General features: G+C 36.6%; 1 protein-coding gene across 2 annotated transcripts; it reads left to right on the top strand.

Moving 5' to 3' along the window:
• The first annotated feature begins 1,457 nt into the window (after positions 1–1,457).
• On the top strand, positions 1,458–3,277 carry LOC126702096 (uncharacterized). 2 transcript variants are annotated; one of them, XM_050400718.1, is made up of 3 exons: positions 1,458–1,663; positions 2,641–2,891; positions 2,976–3,277. In XM_050400718.1, the coding sequence occupies exons 2-3, from the start codon at positions 2,700–2,702 to the stop codon at positions 3,105–3,107; spliced, it is 324 nt and encodes a 107-aa protein (XP_050256675.1). In that variant the 5' UTR covers positions 1,458–1,663; positions 2,641–2,699; the 3' UTR covers positions 3,108–3,277. The 2 variants fall into 2 exon arrangements, with proteins under 2 accessions (XP_050256675.1, XP_050256674.1); XM_050400717.1 differs by having other exon boundaries at positions 1,460–1,663; positions 2,685–2,891.
• The last annotated feature ends 11,853 nt before the right edge of the window (positions 3,278–15,130 follow it).

Here is a 15,130-nt window from a genome sequence, read left to right on the forward strand (position 1 = left end):
GAAATCGAAGATTGTGTTGCCGAGCCAAAGACTATGAAAATCTCTTCCTCTCAACTCAGACGATCCTCTTAGGTGAAATTGTGGCTCACGAGGCTTCACTAGATTATGATGTGTGATTTTTGGTTATTTATTTATTTATTTGAGATTATGAAGCAAATAATTTTTATATTTTGCTTACCCTTTCTATTTTCTGAAAACACTTTTCTGGGAAATACCATTTTTTTTTTTGCTTTGCTTTCAGTCTATCATTCTTGCTTGTCGTGTGTGTTTTATTAATTTGGATCTAAAATTAGTTCAACAAGATGATTCTTCTTCTAAAATATAATAACAAAACCAATATATATTTTTTTAACGGTGGGTTCACTTTCAGTGTTTTCATTTTGTGATTTTGGTTGTTTTGTGGGTTTTGTGCTTTGATTTTGGTGAGTGTAATTTGATTTGTGATTTGGTGGGCTTCTGGGTTTTTGTTGCGATTTGATTTTGGCTGGGTTTTGGCCGTGGTGGTAGTCGTGATTTGATTTTGGCTGGGTTTCGGCAGTGGTGCGTGGTTGGAGGTAATGATCTTGAAAAGCACCGGCTATGGAGGTTTAGAAGGAGAGCTTGGTGGTCAGCCATGGAGCACGATGTGACGTGGGTTGAGGCAGAGAGAGGATGAGAGGGAAACAGGGGCGGCCCTAGACATTTTGGGACCTAAGGTGAGAACTAAAAATATGGCCTTTTTTATACTTATATATTAATTAAATTAATGTTTATTTAATATTTTTATATTATATTTTTCATCATTATTTTCATTTTCTTCTAAATTATTTTGAAGTTCATTATCAAGACTTGTTGTATTGCAAAATTGAACATCATTTTCTTCTAAATTATTTTGGTGAATTTCTTGCTCATTTGTGATGTTTTCATCTAAATTTTGTGTTATATTTTGTTTATTATTAATAACAAATTTATTCATTGATCCTTTTTGAGACTCAATTAATTTTTCTTCTTTTTTTCTTTTTTGAAGTTTTTCATATCCAAATGCATATTTTCTAGTAAACATTTCTAATTAAACAATATATTTATAAAGACTAAAATAAAAAATAACTTTCAAGTATAGAGCAAATAAGAAATAAAACATGATTTATATAAAAAGTATTGTTGTAATTTCACTGAACAATAACAAGTTTTTAGCAATCTCAACATGCATAAATTAAAAAAAAAAATTAAGCACAAGCATAACAAAAATTTAAGTACAACCATAACATTGACACAAGACTTATTAATAAGACCCACCAAAAATAAAAAACACAAAACAAATCCTATCTATAACCAAAAAAAAAAAAAACTTGAAGGCCCAAACTTAACGCCCATTCCAGGGAGGGTCCAGGCAGCCACTGATAAGTGATAAACAAAGTTACAAAACCAGCCAGTGAGGGCCCAAATAAACAAAGTTATCTTAAGTTCTTAACAAATAAAATGGTGCGCCCTGTGCCCAAATATTTATAATTTTATACCTGATTCCTGAACCTCAGAACCTGATACGGTGAGGTGAGGTGAGCAGTTGAGACTTGAGAGAGGCGGAGAGCAGAGAATCAGAGAGAGGCTGAGGCGGTCCAGCTGGAGACTGAACAGTGGAGACTGGAGACTGGAGAGAGGCGGAGAGCACGGACTAGAGAGAAAGGTAAAATTTGTAGGGTTATGAGTGGATTTATTTGTTTTGATTTGTGATTGTTTTGTGGTTAATCTCTTAGACCGGATTTGTAGTTTATCTGTTTTTTTTTTTTGTCAATGATTTTGTTTAGAACCAATGTTTAATAGGATTTATCAAAATTTTTGTTTTTTTGGTTAAAAGGATATGCCAGATTATTTTTGTAATTCATTTGAAACTAATTTTTTTTTTTTTCCTCTACTACCCGGTTCTTTTCTAAAATTTTGGGGCCCCTTCCACTTGGGGGCCTTAGGCAATTGCCTAACTCACCTAAGGGAAGGGCCGGCCCTGATTCGAAATCATCTAGATCTTGGCGTTTCAGAACCATAATGCGACTGCCTGTGAGTTCCAGTGAAGTCTTATTTGAAAAGAAAATGTTGATTCGAGAAGTCTGATGTTTTTTTTTTTTTAACCTTGGACTATTGGTTAATTATGGTTGAGTTCACATCAAGAGATAAATTTAAAAAGAAAACGGAATCAAATCCATGAAAGCTAATTCCATGTGTGTGAGACCCTTAATTGTGCATCAAGGAGCATAATAATGTAGCCAGTACTTTGATTGGGATGCTTGATTTTACTATTTTAGCAATTTCTGTGGTGTTTATGTTTGCTATTTTATACTAAACAAGGCTTTGTCCTCAAATGTCTGGGACTTTAAGCAATTTTCTTACTATTGACTAATGGTGATATTTAACCATGGCATAGAGAGTGAATTATGCCCCATGCAATTTTTATAAAATATCTTCTATCTCACTTGTTGGTAATCTATGTGCTTTTTCTTTTTCTTTTTTCTCCCCTTTTGTTACTTGGATGAATTAGTCTATATGCCTATTTTTACCTTGAAGAGAGAGTTTTATGCTTAAGCCTTCTGATTGCATTCCCTACTTTGGCTTTCCCATTTCTTTTGATTATCGTTGTTGTAGCTTGCATCTTTTATTTTATATATACAGAAGGATATTGGAGTAGTGCTTAGAGATTACCGTGGACTGTGTAGATCAAAGGTGAAGACATGAATGCATTCAAGGCTTACAAAGCCTGTGCCCCAATTGCATGGAGCCCTAACCTATATATAACTTTGGTGAGGGGAATTCCAGGGACAAGGAGACTTCACCGGCGCACTTTAGAGGCATTGCGTCTGCGCAAGTGCAACCGAACTGTCATGCGATGGAATACTCCTACTGTCAGGGGAATGCTCCAACAGGTTTCAATATTACACTGAATTCATCCTTTGCTTGAAATTGTGTATCTATACTTGTTCTGATTAGTAATTTTATAACCCAATCAGGTCAAGAGATTGATAGTGATTGAGACGGAAGAGATGTACAAGGCTCGCAAACAAAAGGAGGCAAACCACCAGGCTTTACGTCCCCCATTGGTCATAAATCACCTACCTGCTTCAGCAAGTGATTCTTCTTAAGGGTCTATGCATTTTTTTCAGTGGTCAGCTCTAAGCTTTTTATATGTGGATTTGTTGTTAAGTAGACAGTTTTTCCAGAATCGTTGCCAATTCAGTAAGCTTGATGCTTTGTCTAGTTTACTAATGTATCAATGGACCCAGTTGTTTATTAATTTCTATATTTTGTTTGAGTCTTGTGATTCTCAGCTGGAAACATTATCAGGTTAGAAGTTGCTCTATGGAGAAATCCTACAACCTAGTACCCTTTTAATTTATATCTGCAATTTTGTGAATGGTTTCTTTTGATGAGTCCCTGATTTGCAGAGGTAGTTAATTAAGAATGTTCATGAACATTGAGAACGCACATTAATGTGACATTTTCATAAATCACAAAATATTTAATAGGGATCAAATGACCAATTACCATGTGATGATTTATGAGGATGAAACACATTGATTTTACAATATCTGGGATTAAGTAGTACTACAAGTCCCTTGAAAGCATACATACATGCTAGGGTACCTCCATTGCCTAAATACTCACCTTCTCTTCTGTTTTATCAACTGTAAGACCATTTGAAGTCTTAAGCTCCTTTTCCCCATTGTCACAAGTGCTGATATGCTGCTTCTCTTTGTATTGGTGTCTCATTGCAAAGGTCAGAAAAACTAAGAAATTCAGTAATCCGAGCACTGCAAGCAGCCAGTAAAAGTTGTCTACCTTTCCCATATTTAAATCGCTCTTGAGCCAGCTCTTGTTGGTCACTTTTTCCACAATAGACACCAACAAACTGCTAACAAAGAAACCCATGGAGATGGTGCTTAGGAAAAGCCCTGTGCTCATGGATTTCATCCTCTCTGGTGCCTCTCTGATGAAAAATTCAAGCTGTCCAACATAGACAAAAGCTTCTCCAGCACCCACTAGAAAGTACTGAGGTACTAGCCAGAAAGCACGTATTTTGTGATTCTGTTGAACTGCAATTTCCCTCCTTTGTTTCTCAATAACTGCAGCAGCAACCATAGCTGCTATTGAGAAAATGAGCCCAATCCCAATCCTTTGAAGGCTTGTTATTCCTTGGACTTTGTGGGTGATTTTTCGAGCAAGAGGGACAAAGAGTTTCTCATTTAGGGAAGTAACTAAAACTAGTCTCACATGGAGAAGGTGACTCTTTTTCAAAGAAGTCACACACTGGACCCTACCATACCCTAAACTCCTTATCCTAACCCTCACACCAACAAGTATTCACATCCACTCAACCATATCTCCACATAACCAAACATTGTTGTTGATCATTTTAATTTTAAATTGTTATTTTAATAAATTAATGAATAATAAATTGGTAAATTTAATAAAAAGATATGAGATTTTAATATGGTAAGTGAGGAGATACTATATTATCAAATGTGGAATCCTTCATTGATAAGAAGAGAGAATCATTATTAATTTGTAAATGTGAAAATTGGGCCCAACTGTAATAATATAAACAAAAATGGACATATCCAAAGAATTTCTAAGTAAAGAGAGGTGTTCTTTTGGTAGAGTTTTGGACTCAACAAGAGAAGTTTTGTTGCACTAGACTTGAATCGTGCCAACCGTAAAGAGCTTAAATCTACATAAATAAATAAAAAAGTGAAATACATGTTATTCTATTTCTCTGGTATTTTAATTGTATTCACCAATGGGTTCAAACCTAATAACCCTAATCTTATACCTTTCTTTTAACATACTTGACATCCCTTAATAACATCAAACCCATACTGTGTTCTTATCATCAATGCAACAATGATATGACCTTCATCATTTCTAACGACAACACCTATATTTGCTGCTTGGTGGACAAGTGGCAATTTAAATATAAATGTTTCCATTTATAAATATGAAGAAACATTGAGGAAGACAAAACCTAACAATTAATACGGATTAAATTAAAATCGTTGAGGATTTGATACAACATAGTAGGGCACCACCTTAACATAAAAACTTTTGTCAATATATTTAAAACCAACAATATTGTATAACCCCTCACGATTTTTAATTTTTACCTACTGTAAGGTTGAATTTATTCAACCATCTTATTGGCTTTATTCCGTGCCAATTTTGCTTGTAATTCAGCATTTAGTAACCCTGTATTTAGGTGGGATTGTTGTAAGGGTAGTGAGTGAGATAGTGTGAAGATTGCTCAAGAGTGTGCAAGAAAACAGAGTGTCGCGGCTGGGACTCGCGGGTGGACTCGCGGCTTCAACCCGCCAGAAGATGCACACGTGCCAAGCATGCTGGAAGATGAACAGTCATGCTAGCTGGAGCACTACAGGACAAAACAGGACAACTGGCCATACGGTTAACTCGCGACTGGATCTCGCGACTTAGTCAAGCCGCGAGGTCAAGCCGCGAGCCACCCCTGTTTTGGAAAAACCTGACGTTTCGCATTCCTCTTCACTCCAGTATAAATACCCTTTTAACCCACGATTGAAAGAGAGCTTCCAGAGAGAATTTTGAGAGAGAAACCCTAAAGAAAAACAAGATTGTTTCACACACAATCCCTACCTTAGAGTCTCATCAAAATCCCTCACTCTCTTCCTCTCCATTGTCAAAACCTTGAGAGGCATTATACCAAACCTGGTTCTCATCATTATCATCTCTGTGAGACAGTCGTTTGGAGTTCTGGGAAGCAGTTAGAAAGGAGCCAATCTTCATTGGTTGATGCTACGGTGTAGTAGCGGAATCCGGAAAGCTAGAAAAGAAAAAGGTTCGGCGCAACCTCGTTGGAGCAAGAAGCTTGGAGGGCTTAGGTGCATTGGGTAGATTAGGCTTGGAGGGTCTATTGCTGTCCTTGTATCCCAACTGTATTTTCTAGTGGATTGATTACCGCTTGAAGGGCGGCGGAGAGGTTTTTCGCCGAGGTCTTCGGTTTCCTCTTCGATAACACATCGGGTGTTATCTTTGTGTTTGCATCTTCCTTCCTCTCTATCTCTGCCTTTACATTATCTGCTGTGGTTTATTTTGTTATGGCTTAGATAGTTGTTTAACCAATTTCATATTATAGCATATGTTAAGTTTCCGCACACTAGTTGTTTGACATATTGCTTGTGTTGGTTAAGTTAATTTTTGGGGGTCTAAACGTTCAAAAGTGTATTGGTACACGTTTTTGAACTTTCAATTGGTATCAGAGCGGGTACACTTGTTGTGGTTTAAATACCTAAGTGTGATCCTTGACCCCTTGTGTTTATTTGCCATGGATTGTGCTTTGTATGACTCTTTGCATGATTTGGTTGGTAATGATTGTAACATGCCACGTGTTTGTGAAATTGCCTCTATGAGTGTTAATCCTCATAAGTGTGATGACATGTTATTTGAATCTATGGGTGTTGTTGACAAACTCTTGAAGAAAAATGCTAAGAAGTTTCAAAAGAATTTGAGCAAGTTATTTTGTGAAAAGGATGATTTGATTGCTAAGCTCAATGAATCCAACAAATTGGTTGAGAAATATAAAAAACTTGCTGAAATTTCTCTTGAAAAGCTGAAAGAGTTTGAATGTTTGAATATGGACTTGGATGCTAAACTTGTTTTGTCTAACAAACTTGTTGATGATCTTAAATGTGAAAATGAATCTCTTAAGATGCATGCCAAGTGTTTGATTGCTGAACCTATTGTTAAAAAGGATGATAATGTTTGTTGCAATCATGTTGTGGTACCCGATTTTGTGCCTAGTGTGTGTTCTACCTTAAAGGACAAATCGGTGTACATTCCTCCACATAAAAGAAATCAAAAGGTGGAGAGAAAGGCTGTTAAGTCAAAGCCTTCGTTTAGGTCTCAACCTAAGGCTTTGGATGGATCTAAGTTTGTTCCAACTTGCCACCATTGTGGTGTGATTGGTCATATAAGACCTCAATGTCATAAGTTGAAGAGGGAACAAAACCATGTTGCTAGATCCATTCCCAAAAAGCCTAGTGGACCTAAACACATTATTTGTCACCATTGTGGTGCCTTTGGTCATCTAAGACCTCATTGCTCTAAGTTTCAAGCTCTTAAGAGAATCAAAAGAAAAGAGAAACTTGAGCTTTTTGGAAGTTGTGCTAAAAAGAGTAAACTGGATTTGAGTGAAAATAGCATGTTGTTAAAGAAAATGTTTAATGCTCTTAACTCCTTGACTATGTGCATCTCCGGTTCTCATTCTTCCAACCCTCGTCTCGCTTCTCTTGAGACACTCATTCCAAACAATCGTTCCGTTTGGATGAGGAAGGGTTCCTATGGTTGAGCTTTTGCTCTTTTGGTCCTTGATCTAATTCTTTCGATCTTTGTAGGACCCTTCATGCATTAAATGTCATATCTTCATGCATTTTGTGCATCTTGCATTTATTTGTATGCATTGTTTTGTTTTTTATCTTACTTTTATATTTCAGTTTTGTGTGAGTAAAAAATCCAAAACCACATAAAAAGTGAAAAATTCAAAAAGTTTGATCGTATATGTTTGAGCACATATCACATGTGAGTTTGGCCTTGTACCTTTGTACAAATGGCTTTGTGCATTTACGAGCTTAGCTTGTTAGTTTTTGCACTTATATCTTTGTGGGAAAAATCTTGACATCTTTATGTGATTGTTGTAAATCGATCTTCAAGCTTGTCATGAATGATTTATCAATAGTCATGTTGGTTTTGATACATGCGTAGACTTGTGCTTATATCTCTTCCCACTCTTTTGTTTTTATTGCTTAAAGAGCTCAATAAATGTAAATCTCAAAATGAAAAGAGATAATGAGCTGCAAAAGCCGTCGCACATACTAGTATTCGACTAGGAAAAAGGGAAAGCGACTTAAATGAAATTGTATGATGCCCAAAAAGCCAAAGGCTTGTTCATCAAATTGAAATATCACAAATTTCAGGCATCAATCTCAAAATGAGATGTTTTGATTCAAAATGATCAAATGTTATGAATTGTAAAGAAGCCAAATGAAAAGCTTCATCATATGTAATCATTTTCTTGTGGGAGGTCATATATGCTATTTCTATAATTGAGATAGACCACTTGACTTAGCACTAGTTGTGTATGACTTGATTGAATTGATCATTGAAGCTTCACTCTAGACTAAGGACTATTTCACATTTGATACACACACACAACACACATGCCTAATGTTCAATGAATGTCTTATTCATTTGTTAGATTGTACTTGTCTAAATGTGATGTGTGTGTGCTCAATCTTATATGGATTAATCCAAAAAGATTTTTGATCATTTTATATGTTTTTGGAAGTGATTTTTATCACTTTTTGTGTTTATGTTTAGTGCTTACTTTGTTTTTCAATGTTTAAACATGTTCTGAATTGAAAAACAGGTGTCAGAGTTTTTCGCGGCTCAGCTGGCGACTCGCCAGTCGCGAAACCCCAGTCGCGAGCTCATCCAGAAGCTTTTGGCGACTCACTCGCGGCTTGCTCGCGGCTCACTCGCGACTCGCGAAGATTTTCGCGGCTGAAACTCGCGGCTCGCGGCTGAAACTCGCGGCTCGCGGCTCGCGGCTTGCTCGCGACTGAACCTCGCGACTCGCCCAGTCGCGAAACGCCCAGAAACAGCTTTTTAAAGGGCTTTTTGTGGGAAACTTGTTTTAAACCTCTCCCATCCTCTCTAAAACCCCTCTTTCAATATTTTTACATCAAAATCCAACCAATTTGAATGGTTTTTCATTCCATTAACATTTCTAAGGTAATTATAAATTCTTTTCATTATTTTTTATCCTTGGATTATATTTTGGAGAGTTTTGTGCTCTTGGTTGGGATTTTTATCATAGGGGTTGGGAAAACTTAATTTTTGTCAAATTTTTTTCATGGGATTGGTTTATTTTGTTGATTTGCATTGGATGTTGGCCCCTTGTGGCAATTAGAACATGTATTAAGGGTGAATTTCATGATGTTCATGCATTGTTTCACATTATTGTTCATAGTGTGCATGCTAGGTGTTTGATAAAATGCCTCTTAGACATTTTCTCTCTTGTTTGGACTCCGATGAGTACCAAAATTTGGGGTTTCTCATGTTTCCTCATTAGGAACATGTTTGGTTCATTGATTGTGTATTTTAACACACTTTGCCCCACATGTGCATTTTTCTTGCATTGATCATGCATTGCACTTAGCCACCTCTTGCACACACCTTTGCTACCCTTGTCATGCATTGGTCTTGACCTTGCTGTTTCATCCTAGCATGTCATGCTTACCTTATGCTTTGTAGCACGTTACTTTGTCTTAGGTTTGAGCTTCATTTTCTCATTCATCTTGCACCCCTCATGCATCATTAGCATTGTTCATACCTTCATCTCTTGCCCTCGTTTCTTCTTGACCCTTTGTCTATTCCTGACAAAAAGGGGGAGAGTATACTCTAGAGAATGTTTCGGAGTATTTTGTCTTTTCTATATGACTCTTGTGCACATCCTTAGGGGGAGAAATTCTATTTCTCATGCACATTTGTAGGGGGAGAGATATTCCTTAGGGGAGATGCATATACCAAGGGGGAGAAGACATTGTGTTAACTAGAAAACCTTGTTCTGTTTGTTTTCTTGTTGGCTTTATGGTGCTTTGTGTTATGCTTTGGTGTTCTCATTGCATCATGTTTGTGCTTTGGACATGCACATTTCCCTATGTTATTATACTTCATTGAATGCATGTTCAGATGATCATTTGCTTTGCTATGTGATCATTGTAGTCATTTCTATACTTGTCATTTATTACTTGTTTTACCTTGAGGGTCTAATGTGTTTTGTGCAAGTGTTTCAGGGTACAAGTATAAATATGTTCCAAGTGCATCACAGCTTCTCATCACTTTGAAGGGGAGAAACTTTAATCACTTTGAAGGGGAGAAACTTTATGCACTTTTAGTTTATATTGTTTAAGTTTTTATTCAATATAATGTGTTTGTACCCATATGCTTTTGTAAGCTTTTAGGGTTTATGGTTTATGCATAGTTTGTAGGCTTTATGGTATGTACCATGCTTAAGTGCAACCTTTATGCTATGTTGAAATCAGTACCTTAATCTAAATGTTCTACATTTTGGTTTATGTACTGTCACTCTTGTACCCTTGTAGGATTGTTCCTAGATGCATATGCCTTGTGTGCTATGCATTGGTTGAGTGTTGAGCATACAAGTGTCTTGCCTTGTGCTTGTTAACTTGTATGTCCTTGTGTTCATTCCAAGTGTGAATGAGCACTGTGATCACTACCTTGTGGTGTTCACTTGGTTAATCAAGCCATGGTTTGTTTATTAATTCCATCTTATGCTTGATCTCATATTGCCTGTTTCATATGCATTTATAATTTTTCTGCTTACAATGATCAAGGTGTATTGTTGTGTTTCAGGAATTTATGTTCATATGTTTCAAGTGCTTCACAGCTTCTAGAGTTAGGTGTGAGTGAGTTTTGTTCAACTGTTCCCAACTCACATGTTAAGTCTAGAGTCTGTTTTAGGGTTTTGTCACGGAATAGCCAAAGGGGGAGATTGTAAGGTTGAATTTATTCAACCATCTTATTGGCTTTATTCCGTGCCAATTTTGCTTGTAATTCAGCATTTAGTAACCCTGTATTTAGGTGGGATTGTTGTAAGGGTAGTGAGTGAGATAGTGTGAAGATTGCTCAAGAGTGTGCAAGAAAACAGAGTGTCGCGGCTGGGACTCGCGGGTGGACTCGCGGCTTCAACCCGCCAGAAGATGCACACATGCCAAGCATGCTGGAAGATGAACAGTCATGCTAGCTGGAGCACTACAGGACAAAACAGGACAACTGGCCATACGGTTAACTCGCGACTGGATCTCGCGACTTAGTCAAGCCGCCAGGTCAAGCCGCGAGCCACCCCTGTTTTGGAAAAACCTGACGTTTTGCATTCCTCTTCACTCCAGTATAAATACCCTTTTAACCCACGATTGAAAGAGAGCTTCCAGAGAGAATTTTGAGAGAGAAACCCTAAAGAAAAACAAGATTGTTTCACACACAATCCCTACCTTAGAGTCTCATCAAAATCCCTCACTCTCTTCCTCTCCATTGTCAAAACCTTGAGAGGCATTATACCAAACCTGGTTCTCACCATCATCATCTCTGTGAGACAGTCGTTTGCAGTTCTGGGAAGCAGTTAGGAAGGAGCCAATATTCATTGGTTGATGCTACGGTGTAGTAGCGGAATCCGGAAAGCTAGAAAAGAAAAAGGTTCGGCGCAACCTCGTTGGAGCAAGAAGCTTGGAGGGCTTAGGTGCATTGGGTAGATTAGGCTTGGAGGGTCTATTGCTGTCCTTGTATCCCAACTGTATTTTCTAGTGGATTGATTACCGCTTGGAGGGCGGCGGAGAGGTTTTTCGCCGAGGTCTTCGGTTTCCTCTTCGATAACACATCCGGGTGTTATCTCTGTGTTTGCATCTTCCTTCCTCTCTATCTCTGCCTTTACATTATCTGCTGTGGTTTATTTTGTTGTGGCTTAGATAGTTGTTTAATCAATTCCATATTATAGCATATGTTAAGTTTCCGCACACTAGTTGTTTGACATATTGCTTGGGTTGGTTAAGTTGGTTTTTGGGGGTCTAAACGTTCAAAAGTGTTTTTGTACACGTTTTTGAACTTTCACCTAATATGGATCAGTCTATTCGTTCCAGATAGGCTAATCTCAAATAACACCTTAGTAGTGTACGAGATGCTAAATAGATTGAGGAATAGAAGACAGGGCAAGGTTGGCCACATGGCGATCAAGCTCGACATCAATAAAGCATACGACCGAGTCGAATGGGAGTTTTTGCACAAGATAATGCTCAAAATGGGGTTCTCAGACAGGTGGGTAAATCTAGCCATGCAAGGTGTATCCTTAGCAAGCTATTCGATACTCATCAATAGAGAGCATCGAGGTTTTATCCATCCGACACGAGGAATAAAATAGGGTGACCTGCTATCACCATATTTATTCCTGTTTTGCGTGGAGGGACTTTTAGGGATGCTCCACAAGTCCACTGAAGCACAACACACACAGGGCATCATGTCTTACCGAAACAGAATTACAATCTCTCACTTACTTTTCACCGACGATAGCCTACTCTTTTGCCCAGCCACCTTGATTGAATGCCGTCTTCTACTCCACATACTAGGCACATATGAGAGAGCTTCTAGCCAAGCCATAAATTGGCAGAAAGCGCCATTATTCTTCAAACCAAATACAGATAGAGTGATACAACACTGAATTTGAGAAATACTTAGGCTTGCTGATGGTGGGAGGAAAGAACAAGGTGAATATGTTCAAAGAATTGAGAGAGAGAATAGCTAAGCGAGTCACCGGATGGAAAGCAGGGAGAAAGGTCCTCATCAAATCCATTGCGCAAGCCATATTGACGTATTCAATGAGCCTCTTCAAACTGCCGAAGAATCTTTGCAATGATATTAACTCTATTATTGCGAAATATTGGTGGGGACAAACAAGTGACGAGAAGAAAGTACATTGGATAAACTGGAAAAGGTTGTGTGACCTGAAGAAAAAAGGGGGGATGGGTTTTCGGGATATAAACGCTGTCCATGTTAGAATGTAATTTGTAATTGTCAAAGTGGGTCCCTAAGTATAATCTAGATATCAACAAATGAAGGATCTAGCAATAGCAAAATTGAACAAGGAAACAAGTGGACACCTCATGGACAAGTGTCAATCAACAAGAAACGAACCATACTTCTGCAGTATTCTTGAAGCTTGTAGTCATCCTAAACTCCTAACACATCTATATATAGATGTGAGTTGTAAAATGAAGTATGTAACATTCGGAAAAAGAACAATGAAATATTTGTGCTGCAATACTCTGTTTTTCCATCATACCTAGCATAACAGTAACATCTCTACAAAAGTTAAAAACTAAATTCTACTCCTAGCCATATAATTAAGAACTTGCACCCAACAATTTTGGTATCAGAGCAAGTTGCCAGCCCCTGTTGTCCTAAAACTATAAACCAAACATACACAAACCATAAACCATGGTAGCAAGTACAAGTACAGCCACCTTCAACTATGCCCAAAACATTGTTCCCATCTTCATTCTTCACCAATGAGAGCTATGATTTTTGGAGCACACAAATGAAGACAATCTTCATCTCACAAGACTTGTGGGATTTAATAGAAGAAGACTATGAATAGCCAGAAGATCTGTTAACTTTGACAACAGCAAAGCTAAAGGAGTACAAGCAAAGGGATGCAAGGGCTCTACTCTTCATTCAGCAAGGGGTAAGTAAAACTATTTTCCCTAGAATTTAAGGTGCAACTAAATACAAAGAAGCATGGGAAATTTTGAAAAAGCAATTTAGTGGCTATGATAAAGTAATTTCTATTAAATTACAGAATCTTTGAAGAGAATTTGATAACTTACAAATGAAAGAAAGTGAAACTATGCAAGAATTTTTCTCTAAAGTTTCAGCAATAATAAATCAAATTAGAGGCTAAAGAGATAATATAAATGATCAAAAAATTGTATAGAAAATACTAAGAAGTTTGTCAATAAAATTTGAATATGTGGTTGCTGCAATTGAAGAAGCGAAAGACTTATCAAAGCTTACACTAGATGAGCTTTGTGAATCTCTTGAAGCACATGAAAAAACTAAAAATGATGGACAGATTTTCTACTCAATCTTTTGAACAAGCACACATACACATACACATACACATACATAAGCACACATATACACATACACATACACACATACACATACAAATACACATAAACATACATACATATACACATAAATATACATATACATAAACATAAATACACATACACATAAACACGTATAAACTCATATAAACGTAAACATACACACACATAAACTTAAATATAAACATAAACACACATAAAGACTCGATTTAGTATACCAAAGTAACTAACGAAATTATTTGAGGATTGGTGTTAGTTTAATTTTTTTCCAGTCTATATGAGTGTTTAATTTTTTTCCAGTCTGTATGTGTGTTTATGTCTATGTATGTTTATGTTTATGTGTGTGTGTGTTTATGTGTATATGTATTTATGTTTGTTTGTTTTTGTTTATATTTGTTTATGTGTGTTTATGTGTATGTGTGTTTATGTTTGTTTGTTTTTGTGTATGTTTGTTTGTATTTGTGTTCATGTATGTTTATGTGTATGTGTGTTTATGTTTATGTTTATAAATATAAACATACATAAACATGCATAAACATAAACACACATGCACATACACATAAACATAAATATGCACACACATAAACATACACATACATAAACATACACACATACATAAACATAAATGAATATAAACATAAATATAAACACACATGCACATGCACATACACATAAACATACACATACACACACATAAACATACATATACACATACACACTCATACACATACACATACATAAACACATATACACATACACATACATTTAGGGCTTGCATGAGACACTTCAGTACATTTGAAATATAGTTTTTACATTGTTTCCACTTGCCAGCAAACATGTGCACCTACACACGGATGTGTACAACCCACCCATTCTAGGAATATTACTCAAATTCATATGCATGCGATTTACGATGTCTTCTGTTTCCCATTGATTGCCTCACTCTTTATCATAACTTATTTAGATTTAAGTTTGATTGGATTGATTGTTTTTTCATTTTGAGTAGTTTAACACCATAAAAGAAGTCCATGATGATAGATCTTGGTGCAAATAAGCATGTTGTCAAGGACCGTCTATTCTTATGGTTTTAAGACATAGGTCTTCTCTATCTATTACGTAACTGTGGGGCTGGTGCAATGGAAACCTCTCTCTGATTACTACTTCATTGTTTAATAAGCAACAATAATAAAATTGCTAGAAAAGTAGGTAAAAAACAGTGGATTAATATAACAGTAGAGCAAAAAACATATATGTTTTGCATACAATTCTTTCTAAATTTTCAATAATTTCAGCAAGATTTTTTATTTGCAATATAGAATTGTTGAGCATGTGTAGTTAATTTATTTAACATTTTCGCTTTTCCTCCAATATATTTTGCACTTTTGCTTCATCATTTTCTTTGT

Source organism: Quercus robur, chromosome 10 (assembly GCF_932294415.1).
Source record: "Quercus robur chromosome 10, dhQueRobu3.1, whole genome shotgun sequence".
Taxonomy (NCBI): domain Eukaryota; kingdom Viridiplantae; phylum Streptophyta; class Magnoliopsida; order Fagales; family Fagaceae; genus Quercus; species Quercus robur.

What these genes read in the sequence shown, in the direction of transcription:
- LOC126702096 (XM_050400718.1), top strand. Translation starts at nt 2,700, where the DNA reads ATGAATGCATTCAAGGCTTACAAAGCCTGTGCCCCAATTGCATGGAGC. An exon ending in TCAGGGGAATGCTCCAACAG is followed by an intron (nt 2,892 to 2,975) that starts GTTTCAATATTA and finishes TAACCCAATCAG; the next exon opens with GTCAAGAGATTGATAGTGAT.